Genomic DNA, 21,401 nt, shown 5'->3' on the forward strand with positions numbered 1-21,401 from the left:
TTGAAGACTGAGCAGTGCATCATCTCAGCATGCTCACGCTCATGAATATGCACGCTTCGACATGATGGTGCCAAAGATGCAATTCATATAGAGACTTGACTGGTGCCTATGCGGCGAAAGCTGCTAGTCCACACCGCATGCTGAGCGGCCGGCTTTAGACTACAACGCTCGATACAAACGAACTTTGGTCGCTTGCTCTAGAAAAGGTCACATTAAGGTCCTGCCCCCCAGGGTTTGCTTGGTTAGTCGGCACGCCACATCCAACTCCACTGGCACCCCTTGTCCTTGACCTATCCAGTTCTGGTGGACAGTGCCGTGGCCAGGCAGATGGCGCTGCTAAAGATGTCTCTGGGCGTGGCCCTGGTGGCTATCACGTTGCACTACTTTGGTGCGTGCGGCTATCATCGCGCGCCGCAGCTTTGTCCATGGTCCTAGGGCACATGCAAGGACGCCAAGATTTGTCGCCCCCATCGATTTGTGCCCTTGCAGGGATCACACCGCCAATACCGGGCCTGGAGTTCTTATCTCCGCGCTTGAGTGGCAACGGCATGGGCGCAGGCAGCATTAACACGGGCAAGCTGCTTTCCGACCTAAACAGTGATGTGATGCCACAACACGCACACCAGCACGGCGCGGCACATGGCAATACCCCAGGGGCCAGCCACGGGAGCGGCATGTCAGACGAGAAGGGCGACCCGCTGGTGAGCCTGCAGCGCAGCGCCTCAGCGGCTCTGTCCGTCATGTACCTTGCGTCCATGCCAGGGCTGCGGGACCAGGTCAAGGCGGCGCCAGGTGCGTGTTCCAGTCGCCTCGCTAGTCGCCACCACCATCAGGCGCTTGGTCGCTGGGGAATCCCGTAGTTGCACGATACACCTGCACGCTACTCACGGGCTGATTAAAATGTGTCCAAAGACCGCCAGTAAAGCCTACGGCCTTGTATGGTCTGAACTGGAACTGCATGCATGTGCCACTCCGCCTCCCCCTCTCACCTTGTTGTGCCATCACCCTCCACCTTCAGGTGTGATCGAGTCGCTGGCCCGGCGTGTGCTGACGGTGGACCTGGATCTGGCCAAACAGGTGGTGATGCACCAGCAGGCCGCAATGCAGCGATCACAGCAGCAGGGGCAGGACCAGCAGCAGCGGGCGGCGGGGGCTGCGCCGCCGCCTGAGCTGGTGTCGGTGGGGCTGCTGGCGCTGGCCAAGCTGGCGGCACCGGACACGGCGCTGCAGGGGTGGCTGCTGGGCGGCAGCGGCCGCGGCGCTGGCGCGGGGGTAGCCCGCGCGCGCCTGGCCGAGGGGCTGGTGCTGTCGCGCGTGGACGAGGTCATGCGCTCAGGTGGGACGAGGGTGGGCCATATCGGGCGTGACTGGTCCCGATGCAACCAAGATGCTCATTGATGTTCGCCATGGCATGCACTTGGACCAGCTCGGTCAGATTCCCATGCTGTCTCATGTACCTCCAACCCTGTCACGTAGTGCACACCGCATGCGTGCAGGCGTGCCGTCCTGGCAGGCAGCGGCTGCGGTGCTGCTGCACTCGCTGGCGGGGCCGGGCACGGGCCAGCGCTCGGTGCGGGCCTGGGTGGCGGCGCGCACGGAGGGCCTCATCGACGTGGGCATGGGGCTGTTGGAGACAGGTGCGCGTGCCACTACGCCGTGCACGCCTTGGCGAGGAATAATGTGAACTGCGTTCTCGAGATGGGCCGGTATATACCAAGCGTCAGATGGGTAACCCGACTGGTGCAAGAGGGAAAGGGGAAGGGTTCCATGAAGGGCCCCGGACGCACCATCGAGGGGTGCTGTGAAGGGTACGCAACGGGTGCCAGAGGGACGGCCCGAGGGACGGGCGATGGTTGAGGGAAGCGCAGTGATGAGGTACGGGGGAGGAGTGGTGGAGGGGCGCATGGAACGAGGCCCGATGCATGGCGGAGGGCCGCGTGGAGGGACGGGGGAGGGATGGGGGCGGGGCGGGGCGATGGGTGGCAGAGGAACAGTGGCGGGATGCCGTGAGGAAGTCAGGATGGGCCGTGGAGGGATGCCGTGATGGGTTGCCGAGGTGTCACGGAGGGGGCTTGCGAGCCCTGTTGGAGGGGTGCTGGGTGGATGGGCGCCCCTGAGGTGTACTGGCGAGGTGTGGTGCCTGGATGAAGCGGGGAAGAAGCGGGGAGGAAGGCGCCTGGTTCCCAGAGTGTATACGGTAGGCATTTATCTTGGGCAGGCGAGCCTACCGTGTGTGCCTGTTGGTAAGCACTGCTTTGCGTTGCCCTCTCCCGCCCCAAGGCGCCTTCATGAACAGCACGGACGCGCTGTCGTCTGGCGCACAGCTGCTGGAGCTGGTGGCGGCAGGGCCGGCCGGCCGCCAGCAATTGGTGGCCAGCGGCGTGCAGCCGGTCATTCTGCAGGTGCGTGTGTGCGCTGTATGGATCTCCCTAACACGATAGGTGCGCGTTCTCGGATTGTGGCTACGGACTGCTCCTCAGGATGCACTGCCTTTCCTGTCCTCACACCTGTCACATGGCAGCTGAACCGCCCTCATGCGCATGCCGCACTCAGGTGCTGCTGACGTATACCGGCACCAACGGCACCAGCGCTGCAGTGGGCAATGCGGTGCGGCTGCTACGGCAGCTCATGGCGCCGTCAGCAAGTGGTAGCGGCAGCACTGGAGATGCAGCAGGGCAGGCAGCGGCGGCGGAGCTGATGCACAACGTCACACATGCGGGTGCGTCTTGCCCGCGTTGTCGCTGTCCCACGTACGTGACCACATCCTCCTCAACACCACCCAGTGCACGGTTCGCGCCGCGCCGCATCGTGCAGCACCTGTGATGCCATGTATGTTATCTAACTGAACTCCGCCGGCGCCCTTGTTCATACACACACGCGAAGGCCTGGTGGCGCCATTGGTGCGGGAGGTGCGCCTTGGCAACCGGGCCAGCCTTGCCCCTGCGCTGGTGCTGCTGCTCGACATCATGCGGGCCGCACCTGCTCCAGATTCCGGCACCAACAATGATAGCGACAGCGGTGGTAGCGGCACTGCGAACGACTCGGCACACGAGGCAGTTGGCACGGGGCTGCTGTCCCTATGCGCACAGCTGCTGTTTCAGGTGAGCTGGCTGAAGGGCAGATTACGGTAGGGGGGGGGGGGGGGAAGAGGAGACGAGATGTGGTGGACAGCAGAAGTTGAAGGAGGAGGGCAAGCAAGTACGCGCCGGCAGAGTTATTACGATGAGCGGCATCACCGGGATGGCCACGAGGAGCGGTTGGTGGCGGGGAGCTGGGGGAGACGGACAGGGAAGTATCGCCGCCCATCCGGATGCCGTGGTGTGCCTGGACCGAGTTAGCCCGAAGGTTTGTCCAACGACTTTGCTCATGGCCATTTTAAGACTTCACATTAGCACGCACGGAAGCCCCCACCTGCCCGACGCCATTTCCGACCAGCTTACTTCGGACGGCATTCACAAAGCGGCAGGGAGTCGGGCGGGCTTTGGACAGGATTTTACGGGATACACACGCGACGCTTTCCTGTATTGCATGCGTAACTCTCGCATCCTCCGCCTATCCCTGGTGCCACGTTGCAGGCGGACGGCAGCTCTGACCCGGATGCGCTGGTGGCTTGCTCGGAGATTGTGCGGCACACGCTGCGCAACTGCAAGGACGCCAACCGGCCTGCGCCGCGGCGGATGGACCTAGATGGAGAGGAAGCTGCTGCAGAGCAATCTGAAGGCGCCGGCAAGGCGACGCATGAGGGGGCTTCGGCCAGCGGCAAGCAGCAGCAGCAGCAGCAGCAGCAGCAGCCAGGCGGTGCCTACACGAACACGGCGCAGGCCCGGCAGCAGCTGGCGGCTGACCTTCTTCAGATGATGCGGTGAGCCCCTGTGCAGCTGTATAACCTGTACCGCATCACGTTATTGACGGGGCTTTGATTGCCCTTAAAGCGTCCGTGCTAGCTACACCACCACCTAAACTGAATTATCGTACCTGATTGGCCTGCTGCATCTGTGTCCGTGCTTGCCACCATGTTGTTCATTCTGGAGCCGCGGGCCATTCACGTTCTTTCTTTGTCGCTTTGCCCCTTGGCACGCTCGATGCTTTCTGTACCCGTCCATGCTCAGGGACACCACGTTTCCGGACTTACACAATGCCGTGCTGGAGGCGTGCCGTGATGTGGCGCCATCGCGCGTGGCCGCGGAGGCGCTGGTGGCAGCGGGCGCGGTACCGCAGGTGGCGCACATCCTGATGCACAACGTGTCACAGAGCCATGAGCAGGGTAGGTACGGGTGCTTGGCGTGTCATGTGGCTTGCCGCTTGATAATGCGTTGCATGCGGCCAGAGCTCGGATGACGATTTCCACAAAGTCCGCACCTCTGCATGGCTTTTGTGAGCTTTACGCTTGGGTCAGCAATGCTTCCCACTTCGTTCCGCACATACACACATCCTCGGCTACCCCATCTTACCTTTCCCCGGCCCTTCCATTTTCCTCCATATATAGGCGTGGACCCCGGAAGCACGGCTTGGATTGTGCAGAGCCAGCGCTCTGCGGCCGCGCTGGTGGCGCTGCTAGCGCTGCAGCCGCCGCTGCGGCAGCAGGTGGTGGAGCAGGGTGGGCTCAAGGGACTGGCGGCGGCGCTGATGCTGAACTCTGGCCACCCGGGCCTCATGGCGCAAGTGCGCGTCACCGCCGCGGCGGCGCTCGTTCCTCTGCTAGGTGCGTGTCTTCATCACACTGCTGCATGCGGTATGCGCTGCCCTGAGTCCCGTAGCAGCAGGCTCAGTTTCCCGTCATCACATGCTTGCACACGAGCCCGCTTGCAAACTCGCCCGCTTGCGCATCTCATTCCCCTCCTCCCTCATACATCCTTCCAATGCAGGCGAGGATGGGCGCTATCTGGAGCTCGCGGTGCACCTGGGCGTGTTGGAGCCGCTGGTCAAAATGTACTTTGCCACTAGCGAGCAGGAGCGGCGTGCAGCCGGGCGCGTTCTCACGTTGTTGGGCCAGGACACCTCCGTGGCAGCCATGTTTGAGCGTGTGGGCATCAAAGTTTGAACTGACTGAGCTCAGTAGCCAGAATCTGTAAGGATGAAGCCTAAAAAAACAGGATTGGGCACTTCCTTGTCAGATACGGTATGGACGTTACAATGAAGGGAATCGGGCATGGGGAACACGACGCACGTGGATACCGTAACAGTGTCACTCGCGACTTCGGTCGCTCTCATCCAGCTCCGGTCGATAAGCCGTGGGCTAACTTCAAGGCAACGGCTGTAAAGCTTGGGTGGGCTCGAGGCAAAGCCCGCTGGGTGGCCCGCCCAGGTTAGCCCCAGGTGGATTAGCCGGTGGCCCACCCGCGGTGAGGCCTGCTATCGCTCCTGAACGGGTTAACGGAACCCAGATAAACTTTACCAGAGCGTCTCCTTCTCAGCTCTCAAGTGACGGTCAGCGGCGCTCAGCCAGACTGCAGGAGCAGGCCGATACCAACGCTGGGCCGAGTGGGGCACCGCAGCTGCTTTTTTTTTGAGGAATCATCCTTACAGGGTTGAACGGAAGCAGACGCGCTGCCCCCCAACTGCTGGGCACGAGGACCCGATGTATGCAGCCCGGCCCCAGAGACCAGAACCCCGACAGGGCAAGAAGAAAAGAGAAGAGAAGAAAGCTGAAAGGAAAACCCCAAAAAAACGTCAACATCCACCCACCACCAACCCAGCCCACCCCACCCCGACCCGGCAGACAGAGCAGGAGGCTGGCCCCCCCGCCCCCCGGGAGGGGTTTCCTAACAGCGCCAGACCTAACCCGAGCACCAATCTACAACAAAGCCTGACCGCAAGAAACACCACCACCTGAAAACACACCACCGCGCGCCAGAGGCGAAAACACCAGCGCTACCAGCACTCGCCCCGCCGTAACCCACCCCACCCCCACAAGTCGGTTGGTTAAGCAACACCCCAGGAAAACCTGCTAAGGGAACACTAAACGGGCCAGATGTGGCGCTGACTTAGCGGGGTCCAGCCCGCTGCAAGACATAGAGAAAGCTGCAAATGACGCGCTGTGCAGGGTGGCGGCCGCCGCGGCAAACGCCACAGCAGCAACAGCAACCGCAACCGCCACGGCGCTGCCGTGGCCGGCGGGGGCTCATAATGCGGCCACCAGTGGGAGCGGCGAACCTTCGGCTGCTGACAGTGAATGTCAACGGCCTGGGCTCGCCGTTCAAGGCGCGGGCGCTGGTCTCGCACCTACAGCAAGTAGGGGCGGATGTGGCGATGGTGCAGGAGACCCACGCTACTGACACGACGGTGCTGGAGTCTTGCCTTCGTGCCGCGCAGGGGGCGTGCCTTCCGTGGCGCCACTGCCTTGCTGCCAGCCCGGCAGCGTCGCCCCGCTCCTGTGGGACGGCTATCCTGGCGCGGAGTCGGCTGTCCCTTCCAGGCTGCGAACTGCAGCCGCCGTCAACGGATGCGGCAGGCCGTGTGGTATGTTGGGATTGGGACGTGGGTCACTTGCGCCTGCGCTTTGTGTGTGTGTATGCGCCCACGGCCGTGGCGGACAAGCCTGCTTTCTTTGCCGGGCTGCATCCCCACCTGGCCACGGACAGGGTGGCGTTTGTGGCGCGTCTGTGGGCTGCCCTGTCTCTGACTCTTGTTGGCCGTGTGCACATTGCGAAGCAGGTGCTGGCGGCGAAGCTGGCCTACCACTTCAGCTTCCTCAACCCGTCGCCTGCGCAGCTGAAGGAACTCACCGACCTGGTGGACCACTTTGCTGCGCGCTCCATGCACGCTGAGGACGCCAGCCTGGTGTCGCACGGGAACCCGCTCCTGCTGCCAAAGCGGGAAACGGCCTGTCTGCCGTACAAGGATGGGGGTGTCAACCACGTCGACCTGCCTGCGTTCCTGTCTGCCCTGCAAGCTAAGACCTTCGCCCTCCTTGCCCAGCCAGGCCGGCAACCCTGGAAGATGCTCACCCGGGCGCTGCTTACTCATGTGCGCCCGGACTCCGCCACCACGTGGGCGTGGGTGTACAGCGACGCGCCGGCGCCAGCGGGGCTGCCTGCCCGGCTGGCGGCCGCGGTCGGCCACATGCAGAGCGCGGGCGTGGAACAGCATCCACCGCAGCCAGCCACTCAGCCGCCAGCGGCGCCGCCACAGTGGCGGGTTAGCCTGGACCAGCTGTGGGTGGCTAACGCTGCGGGGGCTGTGTCCTACGTCCACTACACGGGGCGGCTCTTGGAGCCTGGGCCTGGCGTGCTGCCCCCGGCGGTGGATGGGGCGTGGCAGCCTGCATGTGTGCTGCAGCATCGCAAGCCGCGGCACCTGTGGACCTTTGAAGAGCGGGCGGCGTACGATGCAGCATCACCAGGGGACCGGGCGGGGGCGTGGCCTCGGGCGCCGTACTTCCTGGCGCCGGAGGCTGGGGTGGTGGTGCACCCGGAGCACTGCCGGATTGCGGGTGTCAGCTTAGCGGACTACACGGTGCGGGACGTGCGGCGGGCCATCACCGCGGCCAACCCGGCCGCACCTCCGGCTCCGGCCCGCCCCGCAGCCATGCCGTGCCCGGCGCCAGCACAGCAGGCGGGGGGTTCGGGGCCCCAGCTGGCGGCACAGTCGCGGCTGGCGAAGCGGGAGGCGGAGTGGCAGCGTGCAGCGGCGCAGCTGACCACCACGGCGGCGCAGCATTTCCACAATAACCCGGTGGCTCTGGACCCCTGGCTCCACCGCACCTCCGCGGCAGCCGGGCTGCAGAACACACCGGCGAGAGAACTGCAGTCGTATGCGTCCCCGTCCCAGCAGTCAGGTGAGGGGCCGCGGCGGTCCGCGCGGCTGCAGGAGCAGGCGGCGGGAGGGGCGGGACCTAGCACTGGGCCTGCCACGGCGGCGGCGGCAGCAGCGGCGGCGGTGGAGGGCGACCCTCGCATGCCGCCCCCGGATGCGTCCCTTCTGCGGGGTACGTGGCGGAGGCTGTGGGACAGCCACGCCAGTCGGGGGGCAAAGGTGCTGGTGTACCGGCTGCAACATGCTTACCTGCCTTGCGGGCTGTACAGGGCGGGCAAGGGCATTCGGCCACGGGTGACCACGGGGTGCGGGGGTTTGGGGGCGCACTGTCCTCACCCCGCCTGCGGGCCACCTGGCCCGCGGGCGTGGGCCAGCCTGACGCACATCTTCCTGGAGTGTCCGGCTTATGCGCAGGCGAGGACGTGGCTGCAGCAGCTGTGGGCCTGCGTTGCGCCCCAGGCAGCGGCGCCACCAGTGACGGACGCGGGCTTCATGCTGGGGGACCGCATGGGTATGTGGGCCTCAGGCCCGCGGGGGGCGGGCGCGCTGCTGTGGAGCACTTTGCGGGCCACCTTCTTGTACGCCGTCTGGTGTGCGTACTGGTCCCGCGAGCCTGCTAAGCAGACGTCAGAGCATGTGGTTCGGGAGGTGGTCAGCGAGCTGCGCAGGGTGATGCAGCTGCGTTTCACTGCCGCCACGCTAACCCCTGAAACCCTGTCGGCTCTGCCCACTCAGCTTCTCACCGCACAGCTCAAGGCGGCTAAGCTGGAGCATTTTGTTGCCATCTGGTCGGCGGGTGGCGCGCTTTGTGAAGTGGAGGAGGTTCAGGGTGGGTCACCGAAGTTGAACTTGCGGCTGACACTTGCATCACCTGTGCAGGCCCCCTAGGCGGCGGTTCGTTCCAGGCGCTGGCGTGGCGTTTATCGTCATCAGCTTATCTGGCGCCCATGTATTTTAGCTCTGGCTGGCGTCGCAGCACCTGGGCGGCTGTGGGACTTCCTGCACAGCGCGTCTTGCAGCGGGCTGGAGCCCGCTTCGTCAGCGCCACATCTGGCCCGTTTAGTTTTCTGCTTGTGTCTCCTCTGCCGGTTCTCCTGGGGTGTTGCTTAAGCAACCGACTTGTGGGGGTGGGGTGGGTTTGGGCGGGGCGAGTGCGTAGCGCTGGTGTTTCTTTTCTGGCGCGCGGTGGTGGTGGTTCTTGTGGTTAGGCTGTGGTGTAGGTTGGTGCTTGGGTTAGGTCTGGCGGTGTTTTTGTGCAACCCCTCCCGGGGGGCGGGGGGGCCAGCCTCCTGCTCTGGCTGCCGGGTCGGGGTGGGGTGGGGTGGGATGGATGGGGGTGGTTGGCGGCGGTTTTCGAGGTGTTTGTTTTCTGTTTTTCTTCTCTTCTCTTCTCTTCTTGCCCTGTCAGGGTTCTGGTCTCGGGGACCAGGCTGCTTTCAGGCAGCAGGGGGGCAGCGCGTCTGCCCCAGTTCAACCTTGTAAGGATGATTCCTCAAAAAACTCAGCCCCTGGCCACTCATCTTTGCGGCAGTTTGCGCCGATGGGGAGGGGGGGCGTTGGGGGGAGGGGCACTCCCTCCCCCCGCACGGGATGCAAGCATCGCACGATAGCGCAGGCACCAGCGCACAAGCACGGGCGGTGTTCGTACGCCAAGGGGAGGGGCCAGAGGGGTTTCGGGGGGCGCTCGGCCCTGCTCGGCCCCCATACAGGAGGGCGACTGAGGGCGCTAGCGCGCAAACGGACGGCCGGCAAAGCGGTCAGGCACGTGTGGGGCTATTGCCGCGGCCAGCACACCAGCAACATAAAGAGATTCTAAATATATTATGACGAGTGCCAGACCGCAAAGATCGAGCGATGGAGGTTGTCTTAAATTGTCAGTCAATCAGTCAGCAAGGAGCACTATGCGCACATAATTAATTCTAAAAATAGATACTTGATCAATACATCCGATGATTTCAGTGATGCACAGTACATCGCGTCCGCGGGCAAGCTTGCTGGTGGTGCATTTGGCTCGCTCGCTGCGCTTCAGGGGAACCTTTCGCATGTAGATAATACAGATCACTCCGATCTATCCAAAATATACTATGCATCGCGCATGTGCGCCTTGGGGAGATTGCACAATGGGGGGCAAACCGGTCCCGCGCTTCGCATCCCTTCGGCCGATCTTGGCGCTTGCAAAAAAGTAAAGGTGCTGGGCGAGCTGGCTATTCTTTCACATACGAGTCAACGCGTTTCGTTCACCCACCCCACAAAGTGCATCTTCTTTGACCAGCGTTTTCTCACAGCAAACGCCCCCAAAAATAAATGGCGCGGAGCTGGGTTGGGCATCAGGGCACATAAAGTCAGTTACACTTGGTCGCAGCCTTGAAAGCGGGCTGGGGCGCACGCCAGACCCCAAAAACACGCCAGGAGGCACACTTTGGAACAGCATGTGTAGATGAGTGGCTCAGTGATGCCTACCTCGCGTTCCCCGACCTGCGCCGCTCGCTGCTCGACTGGAACCGCGGCGCCTGTGCCGCCGCCCCCGAGGCGCCGGCGCCGCTGCTGCGGTGGTTTGTGGCCTACAAGCGCGACCTGGTGCGCACGGTTGGCCGCCTTAACCGCATCGCCCGTGGCCGCATCCTGGAGGAGACAGCGGAGGAGGCGGCGGCCCGTGCTGCTGAGGCGGCCGCCCTAGCGGTGGTAGAGGCTGGAGGCCCCGATGCTGCTCAGGCTGCTGCTGCGGCCGTCGCCGCGCGCTCCGCGGCTGCCGCAGCGGCGCAGCGCGCGGTCGCTCGGCACGCTCGTGCCGCCCGCCTCCAGTGGCTGCGCACCCGCGAGACGGCTTCGCCTGCGATCACGCGGCTTGTGCGGCCCCCTGGCGGCGCCGCGCGCATTGCGGCAATCCGGCGCCCGGACGGCAGTGTGTGTGACTCCCTTCCCGAAATCCCCACACATATTGTCGGCTACTGGCGGCGCATCAGTGCTGCGGTGGCCACGGACCCGGACGCCTGTGACCGCGTACTTGCGGCCCTTGCAGCATTTGGGCGGCGCTGCACTGACGAGGACGTTGTGCGGCTTGGCGCCGACACAGTGAGTTCAGCTGAGGTGGAGGCTGCCCTGGCGGCGGCGCCGGCTGGCAGCACCCCGGGCCGCGACGGCATCCCGGCTGAGTTGTACCGGGAACTGGGGGGCCCCACGGCACGCGTGCTTGCGCGTGTGTTCACGGCCTCCCTTGCTGCTGGTGCTCCTCCACGCGGCTTCCTCGATGGCGTCATTACATGCTTCAGCAAGCCCGGGGACCCCCTGCAGCCTTCGTCGTATCGGCCCATTACGCTGCTCGGCACGGACTACCGCACGCTGGCCCGCGTCCTCGCCAGGAGGCTCATCCCCGTCTTCAGCAACGTCATCCACCCCGCCCAGACAGCCTTCCTGCCCGGGCGCCGCATCGCCGACAACGTCCTACTGCTGCAGCTTCTGCCGGAGCTCATGCGGGTGGCCGAAGGCGGTGGCCCTGGCGGCGGTGGCGGTGGCGGTGGCGGGGGCGCTGCGGGCAGCACCGCTGACGCTGACCGCGGCGTTGTGGCCTTCCTGGACTTCTACAAAGCCTACGACACCCTGGACCGCAACTTCCTGTACCGGTGCTTGGCAGTCATGGGCGTTGGCAGTGGCTTCCTGGCCTGGGTCAAGCTGCTGCTTACGGGCACGCGCTCTGCCGCCCTGGCTAACGGCTACCTGTCGGCCTTCGTCCTCATCATTGCGGGCGTACGGCAGGGGTGCCCGCTGGCGCCTCCTTTGTACTTGGCGCCGGCCCAGGCCCTCTTCGCCTACCTCGACCGCGCGGGCTTTGGTGTCTCCTGGGCGGATATCCGCCTCGTCGCTACAGCCTATGCAGACGACGCTGCGCCGTTCTTGCGTCGGATGGCCAACGTGCCTGGTTTCCTGGCAGCTATGGAGACCTTCCGCGCCGCCTCTGGGCAGCGCCTTAACCTCGACAAGGTGGAGCTTCTGCCCATCGGTGCACGGCGCCGCGCCACTGCTGCTCCCGCCCGCGCTGTCGCTGCTGGCTTGGCGGCTGGCGGCGCAGCGGTTGGCAACATGGCCGCTCACGGCGTGGCGGCGACCAGTGTGGCAGCTGCCGGCGGCATGGCTACCGGCGGCGCGGCGGCTGGTGGCGCGGTGGCTGGCGGCGGCCCCGGCGCCAGCCACTCTGGTGGGGGCATCTTGGCGGCCGGTGGTGCGGTGCCTTCTCGGGCGGGCGCGGTTTGGGCAGCTGCCGGTGTTGTGGTCACTGGTGGCGTGACGGCCGGCGGCTCCGCCGCGGCTGCTGGCGGTGCCGTAGCCGCGCCTGCCCCGCCCAACACAGTTGCTATGGCGCATGGCTTGCGCGTAGTCTCGCACTCGCGTACGCTGGGTGTGGTCTTCTACGACCTTCCACTTGGCACGGCTGCAGCCCAGGGGGCTCCTTCCCTCTCCCCTGCCATTGGCACCCTGGGGACGCTCTGCGGCCTCCCCCTAACTGCCTTTGGCCGTGGCTTCTGTGCCTCCTCCTACGCCGTCAGCCGTGTGCTCTACCATATGGAATTTGCGGGTCTGCCGCCGCAGACGGTTTTGGCAGACTTCCTCAAAACGCTTGTGCGGTTTGTGGACCGCCGCATCATCGTTGCCACGCCGCAAGGTGCTGGCCGGGCCCGACTTCCCGGCCTCCCCTCCGACTGCGTCGCCCTGCCGCCGCGCGATGGCGGCTTTGGACTGCTGCCGGTGGTGGAACACGTGCGCGCCCGACACGCTGTGTTGGCTGTACGCTGGCTGCAGCACATGCACGGCTCTGCGGCTGGCACCTACGTACCGCCGTGGACGACCGCCGCCACCGCCCTGGTGCAGCAGCTACACACGGCCGCCCACCCCCTCTGCGTCCTGACGATGCAGCGGGCGGCCGGCGGTGTCGGACCCGCTGCCGATGGCTGTGCAATCTTCGGCCAGACGGTGGCGGCAACCTGCCCGGCCCTCGTGCGCCTCCTGGGTGCCCTCAGCTACCTGCCTCCGGTCACAATCCTACGCCCGGCTGTGCTGGTGCCAGGGCCCTGGTGCTTTGCACTTCCGCTCTGGGGCAATCCAGTCTTGCCGTCTGCGGCGGGGCTTCAGGCGGGTGGCTTGGAACGTGACTTCCCAGCTCTCATGGCGCTGCCGGGTCTGCTCACGCTCGGCACGGCAGTGCGGTGCTGGGAGGCGCTGGCCGCGGTGCGCCAGCTGGTGGCTTCCAAGCCGGCTGGTGCGCTCGGGCCGCGCCTCGCGCGTCGGTGCACTATACAGTACAAGCGGTCCGTCCTGCGCCCCATCCTGCGCATTACGGATATGGCGCGCGTGCCGCCGGAGCTGCAGTCCGGCCCGGATGCTGCTGCCCAATTCTCCGCGCTGCTGGCCCGTGTACCGGCGGCGTGGCGGGCGGCGGCGTCGGCCACATTGCATGCGCCTGGCGGCGCGGCCTCCGCGCCTCCTGCCCCCCAGGTATGGCTGCTGCTTGCGCAGAGCCTGGGGTGGCGGCATGGCGCGGCTGACGTGCCCTTGCTGACCCTTACGGTGAAGCAGGCCACCCAGCTTCAACCTGCGCCTGCTGCGTACGACGCGCTCCGCGTGCGTCACTTGGCCTTCATCCAAGATAGAGGCCTACAGCGGCGCCGCGCCGCCAGCGGAAGCGATTCATGCACTGCGGGCGGCCCTGGCGCGGCTGTGGGCTTTGGTGTGGGAGCCGCGACACAAGGAACCGCTCTGGCGTCTGGCAGTCAATGGGTTCACGGGCTTTGGGATGCTTGCGGCGTGGGCCGCAGATGGACGCGTGGAGAAATGCCCGTGTGGGACTCAGATGACTGCTGGGGCTAGGGTTCATCACTTCTGGGACTGTGTGGTGGCGGAGGCTCTGCGTGATGTGATGCGGGAGCATGCGAATGTGGACATCACACGGAACCAGTTGTGGTTAGTACAGGCGCCACCAGGGCTATCGCAGGCGGTGTGGGACATCGTGTGCTTGGCTGCTGTGGCGGCCCTGGAATACGGCCGACAGCGCCTTTACGCTTGATTGCCGTGATGCTGCAGACCGGACTGCGGAGGTTGCTGTCGTGCGAAGGATAGGTGTGGAGGTGATTGCGGACTTCTGGTCACGGCTAGCTGCGTTTGTGAGTCTGCGTCGGCCTCCGCGCCGCTGGGACCTTGTCCCGAACCAGCACCCATTCCTAGCGTCAGATGATGTTGGAGGGGTTATCTTGGTAGGGCCAACAGCGGACTCGCCACCGGCCTCACCCTAGCTTGTCAGCTTAGGGACTCGCAAGAGGTAGTCTTATGACGCCGACCCACGGCTTAGGTGAGCAGCGCTAGCGTTTGCGGTGAGCCGGGCCTGGGGTTCCTCCCCTCTCCGGAGGCGAGGAGCATGGGGGTCATTCGGGGATCTCTCCTCGGGTGAGCGTGCGTGTCTCGTACGTTTTTGGGGCCCTGGCTAGTCCACGGCTGTCGTCCCACATGTAACCTCTATCAGCTAAAAAGGGTGCTTGTTGTCGGTGGGGACTGGAACTGTGTCACCGATGCCAGTCAGGAGGCGGCCCCTAGCCCGTCACGTGCTGCAGGTGCCCCGCAACTTGCCAGCCTCCTCGCCCAGTTCAGTCTGGTGGACCCTTGGGCGAGCAAGCGTGGCGGCGCCAAGGGCTACACGCATCCGTTTACCACTGGCGCCGTGACGCACCTGGGTGTGCCCCTGTCGTGGGACTCGGATGCGGCTGCAGCTGACTTGTACACCCGGCGGGCTCGCGGCATGGCGTTTGTGGCGCGTCTGTGGGCTGCCCTGTCTCTGACTCTCGTTGGCCGTGTGCACATTGCGAAGCAGGTGCTGGCGGCGAAGCTGGCCTACCACTTCAGCTTCCTCAACCCGTCGCCTGCGCAGCTGAAGGAGCTCACCGACCTGGTGGACCACTTTGCTGCGCGCTCCATGCACGCTGAGGACGCCAGCCTGGTGTCGCACGGGAACCCGCTCCTGCTGCCAAAGCGGGAAACGGCATGTCTGCCGTACAAGGACGGGGGTGTCAACCACGTCGACCTGCCTGCGTTCCTGTCTGCCCTGCAAGCTAAGACTTTCGCCCTCCTTGCCCAGCCAGGCCGGCAACCCTGGAAGATGCTCACCCGGGCGCTGCTTACCCATGTGCGCCCGGACTCCGCCTCCACGTGGGCGTGGGTGTACAGCGACGCGCCGGCGCCAGCGGGGCTGCCTGCCCGGCTGGCGGCCGCGGTCGGCCACGTGCGGAGCGCGGGTGTGGAACAGCATCCGCCGCAGCCAGCCACTCAGCCGCCAGCGGCGCCGCCACAGTGGCGGGTTAGCCTGGACCAGCTGTGGGTGGCTAACGCTGCGGGGGCTGTGTCCTACGTCCACTACACGGGGCGGCTCTTGGAGCCTGGGCCTGGCGTGCTGCCCCCGGCGGTGGATGGGGCGTGGCGGCCTGCCTGTGTGCTGCAGCATCGCAAGCCGCGGCACCTGTGGACCTTTGAAGAGCGGGCGGCGTACGATGCAGCATCACCAGGGGAACGGGCGGGGGCGTGGCCTCGGGCGCCGTACTTCCTGGCACCGGTGGCTGGGGTGGTGGTGCACCCGGAGCACTGCCGGATTGCGGGTGTCAGCTTGGCGGACTACACGGTGCGGGACGTGCGGCGGGCCATCACCGCGGCTAACCCGGCCGCACCACCGGCTCCGGCCCGCCCTGCAGCCATGCCGTGCCCAGCGCCAGCACAGCAGGCGGGGGGTTCGGGGACCCAGCCGGCGGCACAGTCGCGGCTGGTGGAGCGGGAGGCGGAGTGGCAGCGTGCAGCGGCGCAGCTGACCACCACGGCGGCGCAGCATTTCCACAATAACCCGGTGGCTCTGGACCCCTGGCTCCACCGCACCTCTGCGGCAGCCGGGCTGCAGAACACGCCAGCGAGAGAACTGCAGTCGTATGCGTCCCCGTCCCAGCAGTCAGGTGAGGGGCCGCGGCGGTCCGCGCGGCTGCAGGAGCAGGCGGCGGGAGGGGCGGGACCTAGCACTGGGCCTGCCACGGCGGCGGCGGCAGCAGCGGCGGCGGTGGAGGGCGACCCTCGCATGCCGCCCCCGGATGCGTCCCTTCTGCGGGGTACGTGGCGGAGGCTGTGGGACAGCCACGCCAGTCGGGGGGCAAAGGTACTTGTGTACCGGCTGCAACATGCTTACCTGCCTTGCGGGCTGTACAGGGCGGGCAAGGGCATTCGGCCACGGGTGACCACGGGGTGCGGGGGGTTGGGGGCGCACTGTCCTCACCCCGCCTGCGGGCCACCTGGCCCGCGGGCGTGGGCCAGCCTGACGCACATCTTCCTGGAGTGTCCAGCTTATGCGCAGGCGAGGACGTGGCTGCAGCAGCTGTGGGCCTGTGTTGCGCCCCAGGCAGCGGCGCCGCCAGTGACGGACGCGGGCTTCATGCTGGGGGACCGCATGGGTATGTGGGCCTCAGGCCCGCGGGGGGCGGGAGCGCTGCTGTGGAGCACTTTGCGGGCCACCTTCTTGTACGCCGTCTGGTGTGCGTACTGGTCCCGCGAGCCTGCTAAGCAGACGTCGGAGCATGTGGTTCGGGAGGTGGTCAGCGAGCTGCGCAGGGTGATGCGGCTGCGTTTCACTGCCGCCACGCTAACCCCTGAAACCCTGTCGGCTCTGCCCACTCAGCTTCTCACCGCACAGCTCAAGGCGGCTAAGCTGGAGCATTTCGTTGCCATCTGGACGGCGGGTGGCGCGCTTTGTGAAGTGGAGGAGGTTCAGGGTGGGTCACCGAAGTTGAACTTGCGGCTGACGCTTGCATCACCTGTGCAGGCCCCCTAGATTTCCTTCTGGGCAGCATTTCGTTTCAGGCGCTGGCGTGGCGTATTATAGTCATCAGCTTGTCTGGCGCCCATGAGTACTAGCTCTGGCTGGAGTGGCAGCGCCTGGGCGGCTGTGGGACTTCCTGCACAGCGCGTCTTGCAGCGGACTGGAGCCCGCTTAGTCAGCGCCACATCTGGCCCGTTTAGTTTTCTGCTTGTGTCTCCTCTGCCGGTTCTCCTGGGGTGTTGCTTAAGCAACCGACTTGTGGGGGTGGGGTGGGTTTGGGCGGGGCGAGTGCGTAGCGCTGGTGTTTTCTTTTCTGGCGCGCGGTGGTGGTGGTTCTTGCGGTTAGGCTGTGGTGTAGGTTGGTGCTTGGGTTAGGTCTGGCGGTGTTTTTGTGCAACCCCTCCCGGGGGGCGGGGGGGCCAGCCTCCTGCTCTGGCTGCCGGGTCGGGGTGGGGTGGGGTGGGATGGATGGGGGTGGTTGGTGGCGGTTTTCGAGGTGTTTGTTTTCTGTTTTTCTTCTCTTTTCTTCTCTTCTTGCCCTGTCAGGGTTCTGGTCTCGGGGACCAGGCTGCTTTCAGGCAGCAGGGGGGCAGCGCGTCTGCCCCTGTTCAACCTTGTAAGGATGATTCCTCAAAAAAAAAAGGGTGCTTGTTGTCGGTGGGGACTGGAACTGTGTCACCGATGCCAGTCAGGAGGCGGCCCCTAGCCCGTCACGTGCTGCAGGTGCCCCGCAACTTGCCAGCCTCCTCGCCCAGTTCAGTCTGGTGGACCCTTGGGCGAGCAAGCGTGGCGGCGCCAAGGGCTACACGCATCCGTTTACCACTGGCGCCGTGACGCACCTGGGTGTGCCCCTGTCGTGGGACTCGGATGCGGCTGCAGCTGACTTGTACACCCGGCGGGCTCGCGGCATGGCGTTTGTGGCGCGTCTGTGGGCTGCCCTGTCTCTGACTCTCGTTGGCCGTGTGCACATTGCGAAGCAGGTGCTGGCGGCGAAGCTGGCCTACCACTTCAGCTTCCTCAACCCGTCGCCTGCGCAGCTGAAGGAGCTCACCGACCTGGTGGACCACTTTGCTGCGCGCTCCATGCACGCTGAGGACGCCAGCCTGGTGTCGCACGGGAACCCGCTCCTTTTTTTTTGAGGAATCATCCTTACAAGGTTGAACAGGGGCAGACGCGCTCCTGCTGCCAAAGCGGGAAACGGCATGTCTGCCGTACAAGGACGGGGGTGTCAACCACGTCGACCTGCCTGCGTTCCTGTCTGCCCTGCAAGCTAAGACTTTCGCCCTCCTTGCCCAGCCAGGCCGGCAACCCTGGAAGATGCTCACCCGGGCGCTGCTTACCCATGTGCGCCCGGACTCCGCCACCACGTGGGCGTGGGTGTACAGCGACGCGCCGGCGCCAGCGGGGCTGCCTGCCCGGCTGGCGGCCGCGGTCGGCCACATGCAGAGCGCGGGCGTGGAACAGCATCCGCCGCAGCCAGCCACTCAGCCGCCAGCGGCGCCGCCACAGTGGCGGGTTAGCCTGGACCAGCTGTGGGTGGCTAACGCTGCGGGGGCTGTGTCCTACGTCCACTACACGGGGCGGCTCTTGGAGCCTGGGCCTGGCGTGCTGCCCCCGGCGGTGGATGGGGCGTGGCGGCCTGCCTGTGTGCTGCAGCATCGCAAGCCGCGGCACCTGTGGACCTTTGAAGAGCGGGCGGCGTACGATGCAGCATCACCAGGGGAACGGGCGGGGGCGTGGCCTCGGGCGCCGTACTTCCTGGCACCGGTGGCTGGGGTGGTGGTGCACCCGGAGCACTGCCGGATTGCGGGTGTCAGCTTGGCGGACTACACGGTGCGGGACGTGCGGCGGGCCATCACCGCGGCTAACCCGGCCGCACCACCGGCTCCGGCCCGCCCTGCAGCCATGCCGTGCCCAGCGCCAGCACAGCAGGCGGGGGGTTCGGGGACCCAGCCGGCGGCACAGTCGCGGCTGGTGGAGCGGGAGGCGGAGTGGCAGCGTGCAGCGGCGCAGCTGACCACCACGGCGGCGCAGCATTTCCACAATAACCCGGTGGCTCTGGACCCCTGGCTCCACCGCACCTCTGCGGCAGCCGGGCTGCAGAACACGCCAGCGAGAGAACTGCAGTCGTATGCGTCCCCGTCCCAGCAGTCAGGTGAGGGGCCGCGGCGGTCCGCGCGGCTGCAGGAGCAGGCGGCGGGCGGGGCGGGGCCTAGCACGGGGCCTGCCACGGCGGCGGCGGCAGCAGCGGCGGCAGTGGAGGGCGACCCTCGCATGCCGCCCCCGGATGCGTCCCTTCTGCGGGGTACGTGGCGGAGGCTGTGGGACAGCCACGCCAGTCGGGGGGCAAAGGTACTTGTGTACCGGCTGCAACATGCTTACCTGCCTTGCGGGCTGTACAGGGCGGGCAAGGGCATTCGGCCACGGGTGACCACGGGGTGCGGGGGGTTGGGGGCGCACTGTCCTCACCCCGCCTGCGGGCCACCTGGCCCGCGGGCGTGGGCCAGCCTGACGCACATCTTCCTGGAGTGTCCAGCTTATGCGCAGGCGAGGACGTGGCTGCAGCAGCTGTGGGCCTGTGTTGCGCCCCAGGCAGCGGCGCCGCCAGTGACGGACGCGGGCTTCATGCTGGGGGACCGCATGGGTATGTGGGCCTCAGGCCCGCGGGGGGCGGGAGCGCTGCTGTGGAGCACTTTGCGGGCCACCTTCTTGTACGCCGTCTGGTGTGCGTACTGGTCCCGCGAGCCTGCTAAGCAGACGTCGGAGCATGTGGTTCGGGAGGTGGTCAGCGAGCTGCGCAGGGTGATGCAGCTGCGTTTCACTGCCGCCACGCTAACCCCTGAAACCCTGTCGGCTCTGCCCACTCAGCTTCTCACCGCACAGCTCAAGGCGGCTAAGCTGGAGCATTTTGTTGCCATCTGGACGGCGGGTGGCGCGCTTTGTGAAGTGGAGGAGGTTCAGGGTGGGTCACCGAAGTTGAACTTGCGGCTGACGCTTGCATCACCTGTGCAGGCCCCCTAGATTTCCTTCTGGGCAGCATTTCGTTTCAGGCGCTGGCGTGGCGTATTATCGTCATCAGCTTGTCTGGCGCCCATGAGTACTAGCTCTGGCTGGAGTGGCAGCGCCTGGGCGGCTGTGGGACTTCCTGCACAGCGCGTCTTGCAGCGGACTGGAGCCCGCTTAGTCAGCGCCACATCTGGCCCGTTTAGTTTTCTGCTTGTGTCTCCTCTGCCGGTTCTCCTGGGGTGTTGCTTAAGCAACCGACTTGTGGGGGTGGGGTGGGTTTGGGCGGGGCGAGTGCGTAGCGCTGGTGTTTTCTTTTCTGGCGCGCGGCGGTGGTGGTTCTTGCGGTTAGGCTGTGGTGTAGGTTGGTGCTTGGGTTAGGTCTGGCGGTGTTTTTGTGCAACCCCTCCCGGGGGGCGGGGGGGCCAGCCTCCTGCTCTGTCTGCCGGGTCGGGGTGGGGTGGGGTGGGATGGATTGGGGTGTTTGGTGGCGGTTTTCGAGGTGTTTGCTTTCTGTTTTCTTCTCTTCTCTTCTCTTCTTGCCCTGTCAGGGTTCTGGTCTCGGGGACCAGGCTGCTTTCAGGCAGCAGGGGGACAGCGCGTCTGCCCCTGGTCAACCTTGTAAGGATGATTCCTCAAAAAAAAAAAATCCGGCCACGCCCAAGCCGGCCACTCCCGCACGCCTGGATCGGTGGTATGTCAGTGCCACCGCGGCGCCGTGGGTGGTGGATGTCGCTCGCACGTATGGGGCGCCTGGGGACCACAATGGGGTGCTGCTCACCCTGTCCTTGCCCGACCTGCCACATGCGCACCGGGAGCAGTGGCGCTTCCCCACGTACCTGCTGTTTCACCCCTCGCTGCGTTTGGAGCTCGAGCAGCGCTTGGAGGCGCACGTTGCCGCAAATCCCGTGGCCAGTACAGGTGACGGCGCTTGCACGCAATGGGAGGCGGACAAGTTCTTCTTTCGGGAGGCCGCCACCAGCATCCACCGTCGGCATGCACGCCAGACCCGGGACGGGCTGCATGGCGTGGTGCTGGCCGCAGACGCGGCCGCTGCCCTGGCCGACCGGCCGGGTGCCAGCGCCGCGCAGCATCAGGCTGCGGCCATGGCCAACTTGGCGGTGCGGGAGGAGCGGGCAGCTGCCGCAGCGGCCAGCCACAATGCCCGCGCTGCACTGATGGAGGAGCATGGGGAGCGGGGCACTCGCTGGTTCCATCGGCAGGCTGACGAGCCAGCAGCCGGCGCGCAGGAGCCCATCACGCACTTGAAGGTGCCGGGGCAACCGGCGCCTGTGGCGCTCACGGGGCCGGGCACGCGCAACACTGTCTTCGCAGCCGCCGCAGCCATGTACAGCAGCACCAGCCCCACCGGCCTGTACCGCGTGCAGCCGGTCTGTATGGCGTCGCAGCAACAGCTTCTGGCGGCCATTGACCGCAAGGTTCCGGTGGATCTGCACGCCGCCGCAGAGGGGTCCGGTGACGGGGTCCGATAGATGAGTTTTGTTTCAGCTTGGCCGCGATGCGCTTGGTGGCCTCCTCCTCGCCTACCTCCGTGACCAGGGCGCCATCGTACCGGACTGGGCCGTCTGCCGCGTGCCGGCCGGCCGTACCGCCGTCCTGGCACAGCTGCACGACGAGTTCACTGGCTGGTGGCGCCTATACTCAGCCCAGTCTGCAGACACGCCCCTGCCTTCCGACGTGACGGAGCAGCTGGATGACGCCGCGCAGCAGGTGCAGACGGCCTACATGGACTACGTGCTCCTAGACGCCCGCACCCTGCGGTCCGCTAAGCGTGGGCCGGCGGACCCCGGCG

At 65.9% G+C, this 21,401-nt stretch overlaps 1 protein-coding gene across 1 annotated transcript; it reads left to right on the forward strand.

Moving 5' to 3' along the window:
- Window positions 1-28: 28 nt before the first annotated feature.
- On the forward strand, window positions 29-5,400 carry CHLRE_09g399738v5 (uncharacterized protein). Its single transcript, XM_001694680.3, has 11 exons — window positions 29-388; window positions 490-792; window positions 1,019-1,336; window positions 1,497-1,637; window positions 2,281-2,402; window positions 2,554-2,719; window positions 2,884-3,101; window positions 3,576-3,862; window positions 4,110-4,264; window positions 4,487-4,702; window positions 4,866-5,400. Exons 2-11 carry the CDS (start codon window positions 549-551, stop codon window positions 5,039-5,041), a joined length of 2,043 nt encoding a protein of 680 aa, XP_001694732.2. The 5' UTR covers window positions 29-388; window positions 490-548; the 3' UTR covers window positions 5,042-5,400.
- The last annotated feature ends 16,001 nt before the right edge of the window (window positions 5,401-21,401 follow it).

The sequence above is a fragment of the Chlamydomonas reinhardtii genome, chromosome 9 (genome assembly GCF_000002595.2).
Source record: "Chlamydomonas reinhardtii strain CC-503 cw92 mt+ chromosome 9, whole genome shotgun sequence".
Classification (NCBI taxonomy): domain Eukaryota; kingdom Viridiplantae; phylum Chlorophyta; class Chlorophyceae; order Chlamydomonadales; family Chlamydomonadaceae; genus Chlamydomonas; species Chlamydomonas reinhardtii.